The 24,667-nt window shown below is 38.7% G+C and overlaps 2 protein-coding genes across 3 annotated transcripts; both read left to right on the plus strand.

Annotated features, from left to right (window-relative positions):
- Nucleotides 1-1,880: 1,880 nt before the first annotated feature.
- On the plus strand, nucleotides 1,881-9,059 carry LOC144665658 (TNF receptor-associated factor 2-like). Of its 2 annotated transcripts, none has more exons than XM_078526943.1 (8): nucleotides 1,881-2,032; nucleotides 3,507-3,656; nucleotides 5,297-5,348; nucleotides 5,685-5,789; nucleotides 6,072-6,236; nucleotides 6,896-6,973; nucleotides 7,339-7,428; nucleotides 8,011-9,059. In XM_078526943.1, the coding sequence occupies exons 2-8, from the start codon at nucleotides 3,514-3,516 to the stop codon at nucleotides 9,040-9,042; spliced, it is 1,665 nt and encodes a 554-aa protein (XP_078383069.1). In that variant the 5' UTR covers nucleotides 1,881-2,032; nucleotides 3,507-3,513; the 3' UTR covers nucleotides 9,043-9,059. The 2 variants fall into 2 exon arrangements, with proteins under 2 accessions (XP_078383069.1, XP_078383060.1); XM_078526934.1 differs by lacking the exon at nucleotides 1,881-2,032 and adding an exon at nucleotides 2,950-3,033 and having other exon boundaries at nucleotides 3,502-3,656.
- A 2,632-nt stretch (nucleotides 9,060-11,691) lies between these two features.
- LOC144665652 (TNF receptor-associated factor 2-like) lies at nucleotides 11,692-23,612 on the plus strand. The gene is made up of 8 exons (XM_078526922.1): nucleotides 11,692-11,739; nucleotides 15,133-15,288; nucleotides 18,913-18,964; nucleotides 20,277-20,381; nucleotides 20,658-20,822; nucleotides 21,195-21,272; nucleotides 21,378-21,467; nucleotides 21,722-23,612. Exons 2-8 carry the CDS (start codon nucleotides 15,140-15,142, stop codon nucleotides 22,748-22,750), a joined length of 1,668 nt encoding a protein of 555 aa, XP_078383048.1. The 5' UTR covers nucleotides 11,692-11,739; nucleotides 15,133-15,139; the 3' UTR covers nucleotides 22,751-23,612.
- Nucleotides 23,613-24,667: the final 1,055 nt, after the last annotated feature.

The raw sequence follows: 24,667 nt of genomic DNA on the forward strand, positions 1-24,667 counted from the left end.
TGACATAATCATCTCCTAGCTTCCGGTTAGTGAATTCCTTCACGGTCCATATGGAAGGCAACGGTGGCCTAATGGTTAGTGCGCTGGAATCCGGCGTGATCATGACATTTCATCAGATACATGACAGGAGTGTCTTTATGACATTTTTTACACAATCCTCCTATAGCTTGTGCACCAACAAATGGTTTATTTTATGTTGTAAAGTACAGATTTTGTTATTACTTCGTCATGCTTTATGGGAATCGGTAATGACAGCTGAAATGGTGAATGTCTTTTTTTACAGTCACCCATATTCTGTGAAGGATGTTACACTCTGGGGGTGATTCTAGTAAAGAGGAATGAACCCTGGTTTTATGATAACGCAAAACGACCAGAACATTTACCAGAAAAGGGAAAAAACATTTATGGCACTGGGTCAGAGTAGTGGAAGAGGTAGCAGTGCTCCTCCAACAATCCCTCCATCTCCACAGGCACCCCGCCCTCGAGACTCTTCTCGCCGATCTTCATCATGACTGAGTTGCAGACATTCATTTACAATGACTGTATCTTAAGTAAAATAACTGAGACACCTTGAAACCCCAAAATGACATATTAGCACTAGTGGTGGTCTCAACTTGCCCCCTGCTATTTTAAACTGTTACTTGTCTCCCTTTTGCACGGTTAATTTTCTGTTTATTTAACACAAGAAAACATGAACGAGCTGGCTCAACAGCCCTTTGATTCTTTACCACATTGCAACATTAGTCCCTTAGGTGAGGCTAGAGTGATTTCGATCCTCTTTCACTGACGTTCTCAACAAGTGAATATAACTTTTTGTTTCCGTCTACGTCCTGTTTTCTAGTATTGGTCGGCAGATTCTACCTCACCTGTCGAGGAAAACACTTTGTATGTTTTTACAGTTTGAGAATTTGATGTTAGTATCTTTACAGCAAGAAGCTCAAAAGTGTGACAACTTTTACTTTATTCACATTCTTTCATGCAAAGTTAATCCAATCAGAGTCAACTGGAAGCTATCCTCGGCTACTGCTTGGATAATGACTGGAGGAAAGAATATTAATTAATTAAAAGTGGTCACACTTTTGGGCTTCTTGTTGTAAAGTTGGACTGCAAACATAGCTCAGAGAAAGCAATACGTAAACATGCATAAAAAATAAGCTGTGGTAAATGTAGAAGGTCCAACCGTGCGACGAAATTGAATTGTGACTTTTCAACTAGAAAGGGATCGTCAATGGGCCGGCTGTTACATGTCCCAATGCAAGGACTTTTGTCGAGGATTCTAGTACTTGCCGCCTGAGATAGAGATGGGCGCTACGAATTACCTGTCATTTTCAACCACTTGTTTTCACGTGAGTAAACAAACATGAAACCACGTGACAACGCGGGACTCACACTCTTGAAGAAGACCGTGAGATGCGGTCGAAAATTTCAGACCTTGTGACGAGAATTATTATTATTTATGAATGTTTTTTGTTTTGTTTTTAAATTAGTTATTATTTATATATAAACAATTGAAGGAAGCTGTCAGTGAATAGCTGTAGTTTACAGTGCACTGACAAGCAAACTCTTGGAATTACTTCGTACCCGACATCATTGGGCGTGAACATGCACAGGAGCGTGAACGAAAACGAAAGGTAATCAATACTACTTTCAAACGACTTAATTATAAGTCGCTAATATCTTCTTCCTGATTATGTAATCTTTACCTTTCATTTAAGACAGTTGTCTGAGTATAACTCCAACTTTTACCGTGGTTACAGTAGTTAACAGTTTTGGGTGGTCTCCAGTGCAATTTCAACTGAATGTACAAAGAACGACGGGGTGTTCGTTATCGAAACAACCGGAATCAATCTCCTGAAAATAGCAATGTGAAAGGAATGTATATATAGGTTTAAGTGTACAAAGTGGTAATTAACTTGAAACAGGGGAATTCCCGGCCATAATAAAAATTGAATATCTTACTCCGCCTGAGAAACTTGTCAGCACAAAACGAAAGGATTGGTGAGTCCAACATGCTGCTGTTTCATTAGTTGAGGTAAGTCACATACTTTCATATGAGTCCTGACTAAATTAAAATTGTCAAGGTTTGCTATCTTTTTATTTAAATTCGTTAATTTCTAGTTGAAGGGACAACGGTCAATGGATAGCCACGGTAGTTTATAACGTTTGAATCGTTCATTTAGGCATCGCTGGTCCGGATCCGTGCATTCGTTTTATTTTGCATAAGCGGCAAAGTTTTGCAAGTTATGATTGCGTGAAAACGCATCTGACAAGATGAGAGAGAACTTTGAAACTGCTGAATAGTCTCGCCTAAATTGCTGAACTCACATTGTAATGGGAAATAATACTAATGTCGTGGTTTACATTCTACTGACACTTCTGTATAAAATTCTCGGACAACTGCAGACCAGAAGTAAGAATTGGTAGTTGTCCACAAGACACTATGATACTTTATAGTAATTGTATTATTAAATCGGACTATGGCCTATTTGAAATAATTTGTAGCTAAACTTTGAGTTTTCGAGATGAAAGTCTGCAAAAAATATATTTTGGTTTTCACTCTTCGTTGCGGGACGCGAATGAGAGGCGGCTGTATTCGCAGGCTAGTTTGATATTTCTAGATATTTGATATTACACTCCCAGTCAAAACAATGAAATTTCCGATGTCTTCCGCTTCCTGTGATAAAATGGTCTATTTTTAGTAACGAAACCAAACGGAAGCCCCATCATGCGCCACTTCCGGACGCAGCTCAAAGTAAAAAACCAAGCGTATTTCTTGACCAGTCAACAGAGTTATTTCTCCTGGTTTATTTATTTTTGTAATAGCACTTCTATTACAAATTGTCGAATCTGATTCCACCTATTTTTTAATTAATCAGCGCTGAAATAAATCTTCTAGTCGGTCACAAATGTTATCAGACATATAAAGCTGCAGTTGCGTTAAACGATGAAAATGTTGTCTTTAAAGTCTCAAAAAGTTCACGATATGTTTTTGCTCCTGTACTGAGCTCCCTGGCCTTAAGGGACACAAGACCGGTAAGTTATCCGGATATAGATCGTTCTTTCCCTACTATTCTTTTCCATTTTGTTTAATTTTGGCCTATGGTCTTCCGACTAAAATCACCTCAGTTCCATAGACAATGGTAATGATCCTGTTCTAGCCAGCTGATATTTTTAGATCATTTAGAAATACAACTTCCTCTCATAGAAAATTGGAGCGAGCTACAAAGTACGTAAACTCTAGATCTGTTTCCTTCTGGCCGTTCGTCTATAAATCCATTCATATATAGCTGTGATAACTTTTGAGAAACCGTCAGCCGTCAAGTGTGTTTTGAAATGACTTTTGCATAGTAATTATAATTAGTATTATTACCATATCGATAATGAAATTTAAAATGTGTATCCGCTTTAAATACTGCAATGCATGTAGTTCTGATGTTTAAAGTTGCTTAGTAAATAACGAGAACTAATCTGAAACTAACGGGAAGACTCTGTTTGGATTAGAACAGGAGAGTAATGGGTTATAAACTGGCAGAAGCTGACAGAGACAAGATCGATCCAAAACACTTGTGTACCAAGTGCAGTGATGTACTAAAAGAGCCAGTTCAGACATCTTGCGGACATCGCTACTGCAGAGAATGCATCACCTCAATTCTAAGGTATTGACTCATGATTAAACCCGCTCTTCCATTATATAGTTAATCGATATCTGAGAGCTTTTAAAACCACTGAAATGAAACCCGAAATCCACAACAGTAAATCGAGCAGAAACTTGTATCTGATGCCTGTTATACTATGAATAGCATCAGCAACAAACACAACAGATTCTGTGAAGAAGTGAAAAAGTATGTGAAAGGCGACTTCAATAATTCATTCCACTCTGTTTGATTACGATTATGTACTATAGAAATCATATCAAGTTACGATAACAATTCGAATAGTCCGACTTATGCTGCGAATGGTCATCAACTGATCATGAACTGAAAGTTGAAATCAACGTCACGGTTACACTTCCTGCTATAGTATGGGATTTATCATCATGCGGACACCTTTTCCCCGCAACTATTTATATCTTATATATGACGTCTTGAGACATCTAGGTAACAGCGAATCTTTTGAAGTTGCCAATATGGTCTTATGGGTCTTATGGCCCTGGGCTTGCGATCAAGCTAATTATAACACTCCACCAAGAACCCTTGTAAAACTTGCAGCCCGTGACTTGCCGGTAAAATATAGGAGAATAGTTAAAGGAGGATTGCATTGACGAACCTACTTAGAGCTAAATTGAAAAACAAATACTGTGACATAAAGAAGGATATCGAGGTATACAAACTGATTTGTTTGGTGTGAATATAACCCGCACTTGCCGAGAGGTTAGGGAGAAAATTATTGTATTGTAATATTTTGTTTTGTAGCCAATTCATCTTGGTATCATTTTGTTTTTGGCTTTATTCCATTGGGACTAAAAAATGTTTCAGATTTACGACTGATTGGGTCGGCTCGAAAACGAAAACAAAAATGCACACCTTGAGCTTAACATTAGTAATACAAGTCAATTGATTTGCAAATTAACAGTGTCATTTAACAGCAAGTCAGATGAATTCTTTATTTTTACACATCAGTTCCAGTGTTACTAGGGATCCCGATCTTCAGATCAAAGTACGAGTGCTAGTGCTTGTGCCAACATCATCTTGTTTTCAGAACGTCGATTTACTGGTCAGCGGAAGGGAGTATCAGGGGCTAATGGGAACGGCATTAGTCTGGAAGTAAAGAGTCGTACTTGTACTCGTCCTTTGATCTAAAGGTTGCTATATTTTGTCATACTGGCATAAATATATGCATATATAAATACTGGCAAGATCGAGATGAATTACAGACGGTTCCCACAGAAGTTTTATCAATAGGCTTAGCAGTTGTGCCAGTTGTGTCATCCGAGTTCGTGACTATAAGTCGGAGCGTGACTATACATGTCCATGACTGTGACTGTGAGTATACTAGCCTCGGACACACCCGGTGCAACATTGCGTGTAATCTATAAGTTGCACCATCGGGGTTACCGCTCGTAGGACACCCTATAAGAAACACCCTTCAATTTTCAATTTTCAGTTGCGCGCAATTTTGAACCGTGCCCTTTGGGCTCCGGTTGTCGACGACAGATGCAGTCTTATTTAGCCTTCCTTTATTGTTTAGTCATAGACGCCTATCCTTTAGAACCCTGGGTGAAAATAATAACGGGCTTTTCTCAGAAGAGGATCAGCTATTGTGTGTACTTATGTGTATTTCTTTTCGTTTCACGCAGTAAGAAAACACCCGAGTGTGTTGCTGATAGAACCGCGCTTAGAAAGGAAGAAGTAAGTTACTTGTCTTAAAACTACAGTTAATGGTTGGTTATTCTCGCAGCATTTCTTCGTTTAAACATCACTCATTCTATTGTATAGTCCTCATACATGAGCTTGTGGAACTGAACACATGAATTTGTTTGTTGTACATGTCCAATTACAGTGCTGCTTACAAATACATGAGTGATAGCAGCGACGGATTTAGGAAGGGGGCCAAAAAAGAGCCCAACCTGACTGCCTCCTCGCCCCCTTTCCTTGTCCCTGCGCCGCCCCACGCCCTCCCCCCTCCTCTTGTTAAGCTCTTCTAGATCCACCAGTGAAATAAGTTTTTTTTGCCTCTTGTTAAAGGTTTTTCCAGATAAATTTGTCGAGCGTGAGATCCTCTTACTGGAGCTTCACTGTTTTCGTCTTGACAAAGGATGCCAGTGGAAAGGACAAATAAAGCATCGTCAGGTATTCATTCCACCTTCAATATTAATTTGTTTTAATTGTATTCCTGCATACATCCTACTACCTTGCAAGTAGAAGACACATACTCTTGATTTAATAGTCATTTGTGGAACACGAGGTCTAGGTCCTAAGTGATACTGTGATACATTCTGGTGTTAAGAATAGACGATTGTTACAATAAGTCTATAGACTTAATTACGCTAATTTTACGTCTGATGATGTTGGGGCGTGTTCAACGTGATGACCGTTTTCAGAAGCTTACCGCATCTTTTTTTTTCCTCTCAGGACCATGAACAAATCTGTGAATTTGGAGAAATCCAATGTGTTCATCCCAAATGTGGAGTATTGGTGCAAAGATTCGACCTGGCTAATCATCTTCAAAACAGTTGCGACTACAGGGAAGTGTTATGCAGTTACTGTGAGAAAAGGATCGTGGTGGTTGATATGACGGTATATGGCAATTGTTATTTTTTAGGGTGCCAAGCTTCTACATATATATGTAAAACTGCATGTAGAGATTAACATTGCATGGAAACGCTGAACCCATACGATTACGTGCAATCAAACAATTCAACAGATTACGACGATCTTTATTTACAACCATAACAGACTGTGATCTTGTAGACAGCCAAGCCGGTATTCATTATCATTTCTGTCAAATAAAGCTCTTTACCAATTTTTGCAAAGGTTATTCTAGATCGGGAGGCGCGGTGGGCTTATGGTTAGTGCGCCGGACTTCGGATCGAGCGGTCCGGGTTCGATTCCTGGCCGGGGTCTTGCCGGTGTTGTGTTATTGTGCAAGACACTACTCTCATAGTGCCTCTCTCCACCAAGATGTATAAATAGGTACCGGCGATATAATGCTTGGGGTACCATGCAATGGACTAGCATCCCATTCGTGGGGGTGTAAAAGCCACTTAATGCTACAGAAACCGGGATAAACTCCGGTAAGTATGGGCCACTTGGATCGAGGCTTCCCTTTTCTTATATTCTAAGAGCTTTCTAATTGACTAAAATGATGTCTATCCTCTAGCTACTGACAATATGCAGTCTTGATTCAATTGCTAAACATCCCAGACATCTTTCCTAATAGACTTTTTTTTTTTTAGCGTCACCACCAAACTGACTGTCCTCAATATCCAGAGTGCTGTCCTGAATGTGGAAAACAAGATGTCCCGCGGTGTCAGGTAAGTAGGGACAACACAATTTGACTTTACAATACATCCAGGTATAACTCAATACCAGCCATGCAGCAAAAGGGTTTTATTTTATTTTTTTGCTTAATTATAAAGTAAAAAGGAAACAAAGATGCCGCAAGGCGAAGTATTTCTTTTATATATACTCATCTTAGAAGATTCATTCGTCTGTTTCCACTGCAGTATATCTACAGCCGTATTCTGAAAGTTTAATACTTCCTTAAACCTTACATTGGCATTACACCAACAGACAGTTCGTTGTTTTATATATATTGAATAAACCTGAAATTCAGACCATGGAAGATTTAATGCTAATTGTAGCCATAAGTTAAAGCTAATAACTGTTTGTTTCGCAGATATCTGTCCACTTGGATCCAATTGTTGGCGAATGTGAAGAAATGAAAACAGCGTGTCCTTTTAAGGCAATTGGATGCAAAGAAACCAAGGTAAAACCAAAGTCTGAGTCTTGTAATTTTAACATTTCGTTTGGGTGAGAGTATGGTAAGACCAATTTACATCATTAGTTGATTTTCATATATACCCGGTGCTAAAGATGAGGTGGGCAGAATAACAGTTTTCCTCCGGCTTTATTTCTCGCCACATGCATGCGGCCATCATGTCAATAGATAGGCTAAGTGTCCCGCAACAGCAATTTAAAGCTACCATCCAATCAGCCAACTTTGACCAAAACCCGTTTTGAGGGCCGGATTGGCACACCTCCCAGAGCCTACTTTTGTCTTTCCTTTAAGGCACAAAGAAATTAGGGAAAGCGTTAAACACGCGCATGTGGGTGGCCCCCTTGTGAACTCCCCTCGCACCCCACGTCCTTCGTGCCATCCTTTTCACTTTAAATGAGTCTCTTCAGAGGAGACAGTGGAAGGGTATATATTCAAGGTAAGGGGTAATTGCAAAGTTTGTGGAGAATATTTTTGTTTGTAACCTAAAGAAATTCGGAAAGAAATGGTATAACGACACTATATTTTCAGCTATTGGATTAGTTTTTAAGATTTCGTTTTTATCACTTTTAGGTCATGGCGTTAAGTGAAAGGGTGAGTCACATCAAAGAGTGCATGCCGGAACACGTAACTTGTATGCTTCAACATGTCAAAGAGTTATCATCACTCGTCAGCAACACCTTACATCTTACATCGACAAACAAGACCAACGGTTCTCTGATCCCAATTGAAAAGCAACTCGAGCAGCCAATGAGACAAATAGAAACAGTACTGGTGGAAACAAAGACCCTGAAGACAAGAGTAGATCAACAAGATTCTCGTATCAGATCGCTAGAGAACGCTACAGGCCAGCCTACTTTGCCTGTCGGTTCAAGTTCTAATTTGAAAAATGAGCTGCAAGAGCTGTCCAGAAAAGCGCACAATCAAGAAGCCAAAATTGCTGATCTTGAGGTATTTGTGATTGAAGGGAACAAAGTCAGTGAAGATCTGGAGCGTCAGGTGAACGCGTTAAAAAGAGAACAAGAAAGTTCCAAGGAAACAATACGAAAATTACAGCGACATATTGAGTCTATGGAGCACACACTGGGCATGCGTAATGTGCTGCTAGCTGACTTGGAAGAGCAGGTCAAACAGAAGGAAGTCTCAAGTTATAATGGTACACTGCTTTGGAAAATCTCCGACTTCGCTCGAAAGAAGCAAGACGCAATCACCGGGAGTCAAGTGTCTCTTTACAGCCCGTGCTTCTACTCAAGCAGCTATGGATACAAGATGTGCGTGCGCTTGTACTTGAACGGAGATGGCCTGGGCAAGGGTACCCACATCTCAGTGTTCTTTGTTGTCATGCGCGGTCAGTATGACGCGTTACTCCGCTGGCCATTCAGACAGAAGGTCACTTTCATGTTATTGGACCAGGATAAAGTCGAACACGTGATCGATGCCTTCAGACCTGATCCGAGCAGCAATTCGTTTCAAAGACCGAAAAGGGAAATGAATATCGCCAGTGGATGTCCAACCTTCTGTCCTCTAACGGAGTTAAACAACCATGCGTATGTCCGAGATGACACCATGTTTCTCAAGATTATGGTTGATACTGCAGAAATTTAAGTTTTCTTTGTGGATCGTGTCAGTGATATAAATATCATTGGGTTAACAAAAAAAGATTGTTACAATTGCTGTTTTCGTATTAATGTCTATTGAAAATGCGTACACGAAAGTGAAAAACTTTTGCACGTAAAAAGGCTAGTTAGGTGACAAACAAGGAAGCTTTCTTCAAACAAGAGGATTTGTGTCTGCATAATTAAAGTAACTGCCTTCTCTGATTTAAGAAACATGTAAATGCATGAATGCATGGAATCGTAAGCGGCAATAAAAAATATAGAATTAAGTTACTGGTGATTGTTCACGTGAAAGCAGGTACATGCCTCTGTGGAGTTAATATTCTGAGAACAGAGTAATTGATAGAGTTTACGAGTAATCTTATATATGTATTAAAATATTATTTGTAAGTGTTTAAGATTGTTGTTGTTTGCTTACAATCTCTAAAAATAAGGCTAGTCGAATTGAAACGTTTCTAATGTTGTAATATTCGGCCACCAGACTCGGAGGAGCTAAATTTTCCAAACGAATAGTAAAATTAAAAAATTTCATCGCAGGATCATTTGATCTTGATGACGACAGACGGTGTTGTTCTCGTAGCAGCGGGCGCCCGGCCCTTTCCATGTCATCAGGAACACAACACGAGGGTAATGGGCGCGAGTCAACCCGGGCGGGAGTCAAACTTCCCGTACGCCGCGAGTACTGCACCCTTGCGGGATCATGTGATATCCGGCAAACACTAACTTTTATTTCTGGTACAGTTGGTTAAAGTTGAGAAAGATGAAAATGCGCGTGGAAATCGCTTGCCCAGTCCTCAGTCTGGCATGTGACTTCCTATCAGGGCAACATATACTAAAAGACCACAATTCCATTAACAGGGTCGTGATGGTGGGAGAGACTCGCGTGACATGACGGAAAACCACATGACGTCATGTAATGTTTGTAAAAACAAAGCCATGAACTCGCATTTGCATTTGCATACTAAAAATGCACAAAATGTCAATGCAGTATCCCATAACTATCAAGAACTTCAACCAATCCAACATGTTACAACTGTAGTGTTTTGACCTTCGGCTTGTAACAGCGCTACGTTCCCGTTCTTCTTAGTCCAGTTATCCTTTGGAACCTTTATAGGCCTACAGAGAGCAGAAGAAGAGCTGAATCGTATAAATATTCCATATAAATAAACATAGTACAAATAGCAACAAAGTGGGAACGATTTGGATAAAAAGGAAAAGGGAAATACAAGCTGAAGCCAGGGCGTTTTACCAAGTCTATTAAATAATGCGAATCTATAAATAATAATCTATTTTAAGTCAATCCAAACCATACATATATATAGTGATATTATCTACTCTCGTGTTGAATTGAATACAGTGCAGCTCGCTAGTGTTGCTGATAACCCGTAAGTACGATTTTACCTTTCCTTGTCTTTTGATATTTTAGTTCATGTCTGTTGAAATGATTTACTTACATAGCCCTTCCGTTATATGATGTACAGCCACAGAATGTTGTGAATAATGTTATAATTACTGTTCACTGTGTTCCAAACGAAAAAATCCGTTTTTCGGCAAGAATTTCAGTTAGTAATTTCATTCCTAAATAAATTTTATTCCACTGTGTCTAGCCTACAGACGGAGGAATATGATTCCTTGAAGTAAAATGTGTTTTTCTTCGCAATATGAAAATGCAGCAGAATACAAGAAAATTAAGAGCTGACTGATGTGGCTTTATAGTAATGTACATACATCTTTATACATGTATTTCGGTAGTAATGCATGTGTATCCCGATCATTCGAGTGAAATGTTCTGTTATTTTAATTTAATTTATTACAATAATCTCGCCCACTTGAATCTGAATAAATACGCATTCTCGGACTAAAGTAGAATGTTTGCTGACCCAACAGCTATTTTAATAAAGGAATGCAGTTTTTTTAATAGGAGTGTTCCCTTTATATTTAAATTTTACATGATTATCAGCGATCGGATACTGTCAATTTGGAGCTTTGATCGTATTCAACTGAAAAGGAATTCTAATGACTATTACATTTTGCCATTACCTGAGACTGACTTCGACAAAATTCTGACCACAGAATATTGACAAAACCTGTACTAAACAGACTGTCAGCAGACGAACACGTAGCCTTCGCGGGGTCGATCCTAAGAGACACGTACATTATTTCATCGCGTGACTGTACGCCACGCACGGTAATCGTGACGAGTGTAAAACAGCTTGCAAATAACCGTGATGTCATCTCTTTAAAATTCATAAGGGGGTTCCCCTTGTTTATCTTGTCATAATAAATTCAATATGCAAAAATGTCGATCTAGACTTACATGGAGGATATCGCGAACTAAGAAACAAAGAACGGATTCAAGGTCTTAGCCTGTACAAATTACCTGGCTGTGGAATTGGACAAACTATGATCAAACTCATCGCTGGGATAAAGGCACTGCTCCACTAAGCTAAGCTATATTAACTTTCATATACCGGTTCCATTAAAGAGCAGTTGATCATTTTACAGACTGTACGTGGGAAGGTGATGATTCTTTTCTATTAAGTCAAGTCAAAGTTTGGCGATTTAATATAAACCGCCTGCGATTTAATCATGACTTCACAAATTCCACGCCGGAAGGTTTGTGCAACTGGCACTGGCAAACTGACAGCGACTCTCTCAGCTATAAGAGCGAACAAATTGCATACAGGTTAGTAGAAAAATTGCTATTCTGTTGTTACGGATTCGTCATTTTATGTATAGATGACCTTTTCTGGCAGACGCAGGCGTTTGCTTAGTATCGATTAGTAAACACTATCGAGAAAACGGTATTGAGTGATAGACATTTTAACAGCTAGCTCGGGTAAACTTAAGAAATTGCAAGTAGTGCGATTCATCGTTTTGCGGCGTTTCAGAGCATCATTTTCAATTTATGGTTGAGCAGGGGATTCCCCGCATTTTCATTCCGACTAGAACTCGTTAAAATCGTGTGTGTTATCGAGTGTTGCTTTTTTACCGTAAGAAATAAAAGTAGTAAGTAGCCTAAGTCCAAGAGAAAAAGAGCACGATGTATTTAGTATACAAATGTTTCTGTCATTTCTGGTAGGTGCAAAAAAATTTACCAGTATATATTTTGATGAGGTCAGCCAAACTGTGTACGAGGGCACGTTTAATCTTGTTTCAAATTTGTTTATGCTGTTAAAATCGTAGCAAAGTCTTCAGTAAGACTGTGTGAGTTGGGGTTCATGACTAACTTGAGTTTTAATGAATTTTTTGGTCGTTACAGATCACACTGAGAAAGGTAAATGTTCTATTTTCATACATTTAGATTCTTCACAACCCAGGAGTATTACACTGGAAAAAATATAACTTGTCACTGTTTTTGCTGCCATATCAGTCTTAATAAAAAGCTGAAGGGTCTGAATCGGGGGTGTTAAAAATCCGGCCATGTTTTAGGTAGACTGATAGAAAGGTACTAAACTACCAGTTCAGACCCTTGTCCTTATGGGCAGCATGATTTCATATACTTATTCTTTTGATGAGTTAAATTTTATAACCCACGGAGGTTTTAGCGATGATTTATCGATCGAACACGTACATGCAACGTAAATTTACATCACGGCTCAATTTATACATCCCAGTTTCGTCGTGTTGAATTATTAAATCTTATTCGAAATTTGCCGCAGAAATCTCGCTGGTGTGACTTAAGGAGGCTCGATGTAGTTTTTTTTAGCCGAAGGGTGGTTGTTTTAAAAATTAAAATTATCTAGGAAGCCAATGTTCGATTTTTGCCAAAATACACCATAATGATCAAATATGACCAAATTTTAATTTTTTACTCGTCACTTTGTCACAAAGGTTACCATAGCAACCATTGACGTTTTCTTTTGTTCTCAAACAAGCTTGGTTTTCTCGAAATCTAGACTGACACTTGGTATTCATTTTTTGATATGTTCAAGTACAGTAGATTTACTACCTGTGCTCAAAATTTTAGGAAAATCTGTAAGAGCGTTTTAGAGTAAATCAAGAATGAAGTTTTTGGTATTTTCGTACAATTTCTTACAATCGGCAGTCGATATATTTTAACAAATTAAAGCAAAAAGTCTTTCGCTTTTAGTTAATGGTCTTTGATGGTGTAAGTATTTATATTTCAGTGAGAGAAACTGTGCTCAAATAATACGAAACAATTTTAAGGCGCCTATTTTATATTAAAACGGTGTTTTTCTGAAAATTTCATTCTAATTTCATTCTTGATTTACTTGAAAACGCTCTTACAGATTTTTCTAAAATTTCGTCAACAGTTAGTCAATCTACTAAACTTTAACATATCAAAAAATAAACACCAAGTGTCAGTCTAGATTTCGAGAAAATCAAGCTTGTTTGAGAACAAAAGAAAACGTCAATCGTTGCTATGGTAACCGTTGTGACTAAGTGACGGGTAAAAAATTAAAATTTGGTCACATTTGATCATTATGGTGTATTTTGGCAAAAATCGAACATTGGCTTCCTAGGTAATTTTAATTTTCAAAACAACCACCCTTAGTCTAAAAAAACTACATCGAGCCTCCTTAATTCGACTAAATCGCGATACACCATGGAAGCAATGTGTTCTGCTTTGCGAGCATTATTGCGCTGATTCAAGGCGATTCAGCAAGTTTTCTGGGACTTGAGAAATATTTTTGAAATATTTTATGCCTAAAAAAATGTTTGCTCTTATATTTGGAAAGGCTGCGTCAGAAATTATTTTAGCTGCAATACGAAAAGCTTTCGTAACATAACTTGTCAAATGGAGATGATGAATAGCAATTAAGGGAACGGTTTCTGTCAGAGCACATGGTCGTACAACATAAAAGACAACACAAGTTCTACAATAGGGGGCTTACAATCGGTGGTTATCTTAATTTAACAGAAAAATTGTAGATGTACGTCCGTGCTTATATTCGCGTTACTGTGGCGGGGAACTTGATTATTACCTTTTACCTTTCCAAATTCAAGGTTAGGAGCTTATTATCGGAAGGATCTGAGATTTAGCTATAGAAAAGAAAAACATATCAGACACAAATCAAGGCAATAGACTAATAGACGGATCGAAACTGACCAATTACTGTCGACAAACTTTACACGAGTCTTTAGGAGTCTTACAGCCAATAACATTAACATCACGGCTGAACTGACCAATCAACTTCAACAGACCAGACTTATAACATCATTGACATCATTGACTAACTACAACTTTTCACTTGATTCTGAAGATGACTTCCGCTTTAAATAGGTTGTCGAAACGTCAGTCACAAAACAACAGTTCTTCTCAAAACTATATAACTAACTTTATTAATTCCTTAACAAGAATAACAGATGACAAACTGTTGAAATATGTGTGGGCGTACTCTGCAGTTCCGTATCCGGTTTTTTGAGTACCCTAGTGTTAGCTAAAGAGCTTTTGCGTTTGTGGAATGTTTCAAATACACTTCCAATCAAATCCTTGCATCATAGAGCAGTTTTCAATTGAGTGTCGTAGAACCAAAACCAAAGCAATCACTCCAGTCAATCACAAAGAACACAGACATGTTGCCGGCACCAAGCGCGGGAAACCGTGCGTAAGCGAGTCACGATTGGTTTCGGTATGACTTCTGATTGGATCACAGGGCACAGAGGAGTCAAGTTTGTCTGCAATTCAAAATCTCTACTGTACAAAACGACCTTCAAAGCAAAGCGATCGTGCATGTAAGCGTACGTGATACAAACACCGTCATGCGATACTTGTTTGCAGATCGTCTGGTGATATCGTATTCAGACCAGACCATCTGTAAACAAGTCTCGCATGACGGCGCTGTATCACGTACGGCTTACACGATCGCTTTGAAAGGCTTTTGAAGGTCATTTTGCACGTTAGAGATTTTGAACTGCGGACAAACTTGACTCCTCTGTGCCCTGTGATTGGATGAGAAAGTGGCACGAGAGTTTTAAACCAATCACTGAGAACTCAAGTGAAAACCGCTCTATTGCGGAAAATAATAGCTTGCTGAGTAAACAAATTTTTCAGAATTTTTACTGTCGACTCATCACTCTTATTTTGTTTCATTTATGTTTTTAATCGGTTCAGCTGTGCTATGCCTGGATACAGTTTGGCTCCGATTGATCGATCAAGGATCGACAAAAAGAACTTATGTCCCAAATGCGACGGACTTCTTAGAGAAGCTGTACAGACCATAGCCTGTGGACATAGATATTGCAAGTCATGCGTGGATGTCATACTAAGGTAACTTCTATAATTTAGATTTCCTGTGATGGACAACATTTACCTTTACCGTAAAAGATCTCATAACCCCCCTCTCTTTTAAAACTCCCTCTCAAATAAGCCCCTCCTCTACAAGTTTATTTTCTTTGATACGCCCCCAACCTCCATATATCATTATGATAGATCATGACAATTTATGAACAAGAAAAAGGGTATTAATTACTATTTGTGGTTACTATTTTGTGATAATGTGTTCCTAACATCGCTAATTTAACAGCAAAAAGGCTACCTTAAGGCTTTATTTGTACCCTTGCTGATATTATACACGTATTGGATTCGTCCGAGCCGAAGATGGAAAGATATTTAAGTCAAGACTTAAATATTGGGTTTGACTGAAGGTCTCGTCCAATATTGAAGTCAAGACTTGGTGACGATAAATCCTATAAGTATTTTATTATACCGAGATAATAATCCACCAATACATAGAAAACCAACATTAAATCAAATTGAGTTAAAATAAATTTTATTCCACAAGGCCAAAAGGTTTAAAACGGAACAAAACAAACACTACAAAAAAAAACAATTTATCTGGTACCTTTGTTTATAATTGTTGGTGATCGTGTTGTGCTAATCGTATTGAAATGAGCAGCTCCGGTCCGAAGAGAAATGGATAACATTTGGCCAAATCTGTCACAGTTTCTCATGGCCGCTCGATCTATATAATCACTGTGTTTACGATGTCTTAATGCTTTGAGCCCCATTTCTTGAAAATATTTTTAGTCCAAAAGACTCAGCAAATGCTACCATGTTCACTTGTGCATGTCTGGATGATTTCTGTCCAATATTTCGCTGTCCAAGAGGATGTGATTGGTGGATTATTTCTGAGGTATAATAAAAAGTTTAACCCCCATCTCTAATAATTTACCCCCCCCCCCCCCTTCTTTCTACCCGTCGAAAGGCCTTGAAAAGGAATGCCCCGTGGATATATGCAAAGAACATCTACCAGAAAAGAAAAGAAAACATCTACCAGAAAAGAAAATGAGAGTCAGACCTCAGGATGTCCCTTATATGTCAAAGGAATGGAAGAATGCCATTAGAGCTAAGAGAAGAGCCGCAAGAAAATATCAGAGGGAACAAACAAAGGAGAACTGGGAAAACAAACGTAAACTGAGGAACGAGGCTACTAGACTCAGAAGAAAGGCGATAAGAGAATACTGGAAAACGCAATCAAATCTGCTAAAATCGAAGCCTAGTCAGTTCTACAAAACTTTCATGCCTTTCTTGGGTGCAAAGAAAAAGAACAACAACACCGACCTGAGTCTAAATATTGATGGAATCTTATGCCATGATCAATCCAAGATTGCAAATCACCTGTGTGACTACTTTGCGAATATTGCTCAGGGGATAGGAAACGCAGATGATACCACTGATACAACATATGCTACACACGCCAGTGTAAAGAGTATCATGGAGAACTCGACTAGTCAAGACAACTTCCATTTTCAGAGATTAAACAAAGCTGAGGTGGAGAAAGCACTACATACTATCAATACTGGAAAGAGTGACGGCTGGGATGGCATTCCCTCTAAGGCTCTTAAAGCTGGGGCAAGCGAGTTGGCAATATCCCTGACTGCACTATATAATACATGTATTACCTGTGGCGAGTGGCCAACAATGTGGAAGAAAGGAGAGTGGACACCAGTGTTTAAGAAGGAAGACCCCCATGAGAAAGAAAACTATCGTCCAATAACTATAAAAGTCACAGTTAACAAAGTCTTTGAGCAGCTACTGAGTAACCAACTAAGTCACTGGTTTAATAATAAACTTTGTGATAACTTAACAGCATATAGGAAAAGGAATAGCTGTGAAACAGCTTTATTGTCACTAACCGAGAACTGGAAAAAGGCTTTAGATGAACACAAATTTGTTGGAGTGCTTTCCACAGACGTGAGTAAGGCATTTGATTCCCTACATCACCATCTCATGTTGGCTAAACTAAATGCTTATGGTGTCAACGATAACAGTATCAGACTGCTTAACTCATATTTTACTGATCGCTTTAATAGAGTCAAACTGGGACCAGTAGTGAGCTCCTGGGAGAGGGTGTCAAGGGGATGCCCTCAGGGATCAGCATTTGGGCCGCTATTATGGAACATTTTCCAGAATGATCTAACGTATAACATTGACACACACCTTAATATGTACGCAGACGATCACCAGTTCTACGATATGAGCAGTAATATGGCGGATGTTCAAGCTAATCTGACAGTAAGTGCGGAAGTGGCTTCCAACTGGTACAGTTCCAACTTCCTTAAAGGAAACTATGACAAGTATCGAACCTTAACACTTGGTAGAAAATGTGATGACACCTTGAAAATTATCATTGGCGACGTAGAAGTTCAATCCACTGAATGCCTGAAATTGCTTGGGGTATCAATAGACAACGATCTCCGATTTGATGAACATATTAATTCTATCTGTACGAAAAGCAGCCAACGTGTAGGAGTGTTAATGAGACTCAGGAACTTGATACCCACTAGCACCAAGTTACAATTGTTTAAAGCTGCCATTCTACCCTATTTAACTTACTCTCACCTTGTCTGGCATTTTTGCCGTGCGAGTGATAGAAGAAAATTAGAGCGCATACAAGAAAGGGCACTCAGAGCCATTTTCTGCGACAAAACGTCAAGTTATGACAAATTACTAGTTATGGCCAACCTATGCACTCTACAAAATAGAAGGTTACAGGACCTAGCTACTCTTATGTACAAGGTTAAGCATAACATCTGTCCTAAGTATGTTGCTGACTTATTTCAGAGGTCTGAGACGAAGTATGCCTTACGCAACAAAGAATTTGTTATCCCTAGATTTAATACAGTCACATATGGCAAACATACGATCAGATACGTTGGGCCTAAGATATGGAACATAATACCAAAGGACATTAGGAGTTTACCAACACTGTCATCTTTTAAGAAAAACATTCGTAAGCTAGATTTAGATATTTTAATGAATGATAATTGCTGCGCTAATTGTATTCTATGTAGTTCTTAATGTAAGTTCTTAGCTTGTATTTTAACTGTACATATTGAAAATATTTTATCTTGTATTTTAACTTGTATATATTGTAAATATTTTAACCAATTTTAACCGATTTTAGCATTTATTAGGATATTTTGATTTTGTTATTTTTTTTTTACTTTAAAGTGTCCCCATTTAGTGGTTTTATTACTGCTATTTTAGTTTTTGACACTCAAATAAAGGTTTTATTATTTATTATTATTATTATAGAACGCGCCACTCGGCTGATAAAATTATTAAGCATCAACAGTTTTGCAGGAGGAAGCGATTAGTTATATAAAACTAATCAATTTCAAATTGAAAAAGACCATTAATCAGTAACTGAAAAGCTTTCGTTCCGAGCATTGGCCTTTCGTCGTTGCAAACAATGGGGCTAACAGTCGCAACGTCAGTTTTCCAAGTATGATTTCTCTTTACAATCTTCAAGTTGCAAATAAGCGACATTTTGTACGACAAACTAGTTTAAAGTTTATAGTTCTTCAAAATGATGTATCTACGTTAAGTTACACCACAGTTACATCCCGTCTCTCTAATTCTTTTCAATTTTTCTCTTTATTTTTTCAGTCAGGGAGCAGGAAAATGCGTCATTGATGATTCAGCCATAAGACGAGAACAGGTTAGCTCGAGACAATTAGTTCTCTTTAAGTTTACATCTCTATATCTGTTTCTGTTCGTTTGCCTTTTTGTTTATTTTCTTGTTTGTTTGTTTGTTTTTTTGTTTTTCTAGCTATTTTCTTGACAATTCTGAATAACACGATAACCGGTGTGGAAAGTTAAGGCCCCATAAATTGCCCGATATCTGTCGATTCCATACCGGCCATATCTTTTTCTTAATGCCCATATAGCTTTCGTTTCCATCCTTTATAAATTCCTTCAAACTTCTCCTTCTGTTAATATTTAGAAGGTTGCATATCAGATACCTCTTTTGCCATGCAACATATTTATAAATTTAGACCATTACATCATTCACGCAATATGTCGAACTGTGCTGTCAATCATCATGCAATCTTGACTATATTCTTGATAGTATGTGACTTGTGTGAATAAAAATGTTCCGGATATTCCCCTCTTTTTAGTGAGAAATTAATTATTTTACGTGCATCATTCAAGCGTTTTGAGTTTATTTTTGGAATCGAAACTTGCAAACCCAGCAAGAACGTGTCAAGGCAGGGGACTCATGCCATTGCGCCAGGGAAATTACCCGCTTAAACACGCAGTAGGTTAGTGTTTTTCAAGCATTTGACCGGAACGAATTTGATTCAAGTGTTCAAGTGATTACGTCATTCTGCTTATACTGGCTTTGAACTCCGTAGCTACACGCGTTTGTATGACTTGCGTGAAATGCGGCTGATAGCCATGTTTTTCGAGCAAAATAGCAGGTAAACTTTGGTTTGAAGATTCTTTAATTTCCAAACTCCTTTTTTTATGTCATTCAACTCGTTTGAGTTTCAGACTCGGGACAAGATAAATATTTGCTAGCCTAAGCAGGAATTTGTCATGAGATGACGTAATGGGGGAAACTTACTACGCGGACTTTTGTGTTTCTCAAACGTTGACAGCACGGATTTAAGCTTCCTCAAGCTTCTTGTTGTTGACCATTACCGAGGGCAATGCTATTCCTTTTTTTTTAATGCCGATTCGGCGATGCTAGTAAATTTAGGAAACGTTGCGTCACAATATACCCAAAAGTTTCTCTAAAGTTGCTCAAATATCAAAAAGTTGCCACCAAAATTTAGAAAAGTTGCTTGCTCTCTAGAGTCGTTTTGTTTTAGAATTCTGAAATTTCATCTGATTGCAATGCCATAACAGTGACTCGCACTTCAGCAAATACCAAGATGGCCTGCGGCAGGCTCTATGTTGCAACTTTGTAGCTATTGATAGAAAAGTACTATATATATAATAACATAACATTTTGTTAACTCCTTTAGGTTTTCTTGGACCGCTTTGTCGAGCGCGAGATTCAGTCATTAAGGCTTCACTGCGTTAACCATGAACAAGGTTGTGAGTGGAACGACGAGCTCAGGAAACGAGAGGTAATCTTTGCTGCGCTACTATATAACAGATGCACGTCTTGACTATTCATTTTGTTTTTATTATTTTTCGTTTTTTTTTTTTCATTTTGTTCCTTTTGTTTTTCTCTTTTGGAACAGCTGGCGCTTAGCCGTCTAAACTGACCTATAATACATATATACTCACCTCATCAACTCCAAGCTGATGTGAAAAATGTTTTCTATATATTGGTGTTCTTCATGGCAAGAATGGTTTGTAACTAATTTACTAATTTACCAATTTACTTGTATTCTTATCAGGCTCATGAGGCAGTCTGTGAGTATGTCAAAGTGCCATGCGTTCATTCCGAATGCGGTGAGCTGGTTACAAGAGCGAAGCTGGCGGAACATCTTGAGCAGACTTGTCAGTACAGAATGGGAACTTGTGAGTTCTGCCAAGCTCCTGTCGTTGTTGCGGTTATGAAGGTAAGTAAATGCTGCTACTGTACGAAGTTATAACAAAAATATGCATGTAAAATATACTGTGTTGAATAGCTAAATTGCATTAATCTGGAAATCAAAGAGAAATTATTAAGCGCATTTTTTCACACAGTTAGCTGATGTCGATTTTGATTGGAAATAATAAGTAAACTGACAACAAGAGTCTTTACTCTATTACGACCCTGCGGTATGCTGCCTCATGTAAATATTTTTTAGCACTCGGACAAACAGTAATACTTAGGTTAATTGCCTAGAAATCTATGTTGGCTTGACATAACATAACCACATAACATAACCGCGTACTTTGCTTGATTAGTTTTGATGACTAATACGGGATTGATAATGTTATCCATACAGGAACACCAGGAAACTCAATGCCCTTCAGTCTTGATTGTTTGCCCAGAGTGCAACAGGAAGGATATCCCACGTGCGCAGGTGAGCTGATGAGCTATTAATCTACCAATTTTGTTCTATTGTGTTTTGGTCACTGTGATTGGGTCGTTCCAGGAGCACTTTATTCAAATGGTTTTTACTTGTCAGATGGCTGCTCATCTTGATCCCGTGAATGGAGACTGTGAAGAGATGCAAGCGCCTTGTCCCTTGACGCAGATTGGATGTTCTGAAACTAAGGTATGATAACTATCGTTACGTTTTTTTTATTTGCCAATTAACCAAAGAATAAACTGATGTGCCAGACCTTTCGTATCTGCCTAAGGTAGATATTAATACGACTAGAGATTTGAAGAATTAAAGATATAGTGTGTCAGCTGTTTTGTTTCCATTTTTTTATTACTTCTTTAACTGAGTATTTTCATTCCATCTTGATATCAGCGGTATAAAAACTATTTCGCCAATTGATCTCTTTATTTCAATCCATTGTCTAGACCATGAAGCTGCAAGAAAGAAGGAGTCATGAAGAGAATGCTAGTGCCAGTCACATGATGCTCCTTTTTCAAACAGTCATGCAACTCTTCTCTGTTGTCGGGAGAACCTTGCAAGACTCGAATCACGTGACCGTGAGGACCAAAGACCTGCCATCTCAGAAAGAATTGGAAAAATGGGTTAAACATGTGGAGAAAGCACTGAAAGAGAACGAAGAATTAAAATCAAAAGTGATGCAGCAAGAAAAGCGTATACGGGAGTTGGAAAGCGCTAGGCAATACGAACCTGTTCTTGCAAGTTCGGCATCGGCGCAAGAATCCACAAAGGAGCTCTCTCGGAGATTGAATAATGAAGAGGCAAAAACAGCCGACCTAGAGGTTCTCATCGTTGAAGGGAATCGGCTCAATGAAGATCTTCAGCGCCAGGTTGCTACCTTAGCAAGAGGACAGGAAGGTTCCAAGGAAACGGTAAACCGACTACAAAGGCAGTTTGAGTCCATTAGTCACTCACTGGCCCTGCGCAATGTAACACTAAGTGATTTGGAGGAGTATGTAAGACAACAGGATGTCTCCACCCACGACGGAATCTTGCTATGGAAAATATCCGACTTCACGAGGAGAAGACAAGATGCACTCTCAGGAAATCAGGCGTCATTTTACAGCCCGTGTTTCTTCACCAGTCGATATGGGTATAAGATGTGCGGGCGCGTCTATTTGAATGGGGACGGCATTGGCAAAGGAACTCATATCTCGATCTTCTTTGTCATCATGCGCGGTCAGTATGACGCGTTACTCCGCTGGCCATTCAGACAGAAGGTCACCTTCATGTTGCTGGATCAGGATAACGTGGAACACGTGATCGATGCCTTCAGGCCTGATCCGAGCAGCTCCTCTTTCCAGCGACCAAGAAGAGAAACCAACATCGCCAGTGGGTGCCCCACGTTCTGTCCTCTATCGGAGTTAAACAACCACGCCTATGTTCGAGATGACACCATGTTCTTAAAGATAATTGTGGACACCACAGATTTGTAATACTATCCCAAACACAGATCAAGAGCTGAGAATACCAAAGTAGTTTTACTCTACTACAACCGTTTTTTGTAGTTAAAATATGTGAACTTAAAAAAAAAGCAAAGCCAGTATGCATGATTAACCACACAGCTTTCAAACATTGTGTGCAGTTCGTTTCCTGTACAAGTGATCAGTGATGAATATCGTGTGAAACATTGCAAGTGGTATACAATGACGACTAAGAAGAAAGACAAAGGTTTCGATAATTATTGATTTAAAAAGACTATCAGATTGTTTTAATGGCCCCGCTGACCTGGCCCTAAAAAGGTGCGTGCTTTCAGTAGATTCATATACTGCTGAAAAATTCTGACATTCTGATTGGTTAACGAAGCGAGTAGCATCATATTATATATAGTCGCTCGTGAGACCTGCAGCTGCACGCTGGAGAAAACAGAACAAGCTGGAAGTAGGTGATATTCAATCAAAAACGCTATAAGTTTTAAGAAATATCTACGCAATCTATTTAATTAAAAGACGAAAAAGACTATTTTTAATTTAGGAAAAGACGATTTTTCTAAGATTATAAGAAGACGCAAGGATAACAAATTTTTGCTGTCAAACGTATTAATTTTTATTACTTAGTTTTATAATATCAGTGTGCAAAACTGTATTAGATTTTTAGATTAGGTTTCCGCAAGGAAACAAAATGAGTAAAAAGCCGCTTATTTGAAAGCAATTTAATTAAGCTAGGCAAGTACTCCAAACCGTTTACCGACGAAAGGGGGTTTTTCCCCGGGTACTCCGGTTTCCCTTTTTTGTCATAATTAATGAGTTTACTCCGAAGAAGCAAATAAAAACAAATAAAATGTCTTAAAAAAGTCAAGCCTCGCCTAGTTTTTTGTTGGTTGCTAATTAAGGATTTAACTCGTATACAGTATATACCTCTACGTGGGTGCACACAGAACGTGAACTGACGCTGAGGTCGATCAACTTACCTCTAGTCCAGTCAAAAGCCAATTCATTGAACAAGTGCAAAAACTAGGAATAGTTGACGGATAATGATTAGTGTTTCTGGCCGTTAGCTTTTAGCAGATTCTGACGTACAAGCTAGACTTTTTTTTTAATAAAGTTATTCCGGTGCTTCTGTCAATTTAGTACACGGTCGCGTAGTCGAGCTCGTCATCTGTGCGTGCATGTTTTCAAAAGTGCTTCCAAGTGCTTTTTCGGTCTTTTTTCGGGAGAAAAACTGGCGCATGCGCATCTAATTCTCCTGGACTCTCTCTCTCGCGCGCGTCTGGGTTAAACAACTAAAGGGCGCGCGGAATAGAGAGTTCAGGGACTGGACTAACTAACCTCAGGAAGAAACTGAGAAAACACATGCTATCGTTTGCTTCTGTAAAGATCACTCAAAGCAATGAAACGTTCTTTGTAAGAAAAATTTAGTTCTTCATCCAAGTGAAACTAATTAATTAACGTGAATCGACTGCCATTGTTTTAGCAGAAAAAGGCCACCGGTACCTTTAGAGAGTTAGTCTTCGCCAAAACAAATCCGCAAGCGGTAAAAAAAAAAATGAAACCAAAAAACTACAGCTAATTTGTCCATCCCTCACTTATAATTGTTCTCGTCCGGCTGTCGACGAATGTAACATACAATTTGGTTTTGAAAGTAAATTCGGTGAAGTACAATATCACTTGCGTGCCGCGCAGGGGCCGCGCAGCACTGTCACTTGTACGTGTTGCGTGCCTACAATTGCAATTCATCATTAGTTTTTCTTGCTGCTTATGTCACATCGTTAAAAACTTGAAATCGTAATCCATCTAGGAGCTTTTTTTTAAAATTTTAAGATTGTTGGGTTGATTTTGATTTTGTTTTTGTTTTTATTGGTCAATTTTTTCAAATCAAGACAGCCTGGCTGGCTGGCTGGCTGGCTGGCTGGC

The sequence above is a fragment of the Oculina patagonica genome, chromosome 1 (assembly GCF_052425735.1).
Source record: "Oculina patagonica isolate OP01 chromosome 1, crgOcupat, whole genome shotgun sequence".
In the NCBI taxonomy this organism is placed as follows: Eukaryota; Metazoa; Cnidaria; class Anthozoa; order Scleractinia; family Oculinidae; genus Oculina; species Oculina patagonica.

Bases quoted from the DNA above. Each gene is read 5' to 3' on its own strand.
- LOC144665658 (XM_078526943.1), top strand. From the start codon at position 3,514: ATGGGTTATAAACTGGCAGAAGCTGACAGAGACAAGATCGATCCAAAA. The intron at 5,349-5,684 runs GTAAGTTACTTG...CTCTTGTTAAAG, and splicing joins CCGCGCTTAGAAAGGAAGAA to GTTTTTCCAGATAAATTTGT. The intron at 5,790-6,071 runs GTATTCATTCCA...TTTTCCTCTCAG, and splicing joins GACAAATAAAGCATCGTCAG to GACCATGAACAAATCTGTGA.
- LOC144665652 (XM_078526922.1), top strand. From the start codon at position 15,140: ATGCCTGGATACAGTTTGGCTCCGATTGATCGATCAAGGATCGACAAA. The intron at 15,289-18,912 runs GTAACTTCTATA...TTATTTTTTCAG, and splicing joins TGCGTGGATGTCATACTAAG to TCAGGGAGCAGGAAAATGCG. The intron at 21,468-21,721 runs GTATGATAACTA...TCCATTGTCTAG, and splicing joins TTGGATGTTCTGAAACTAAG to ACCATGAAGCTGCAAGAAAG.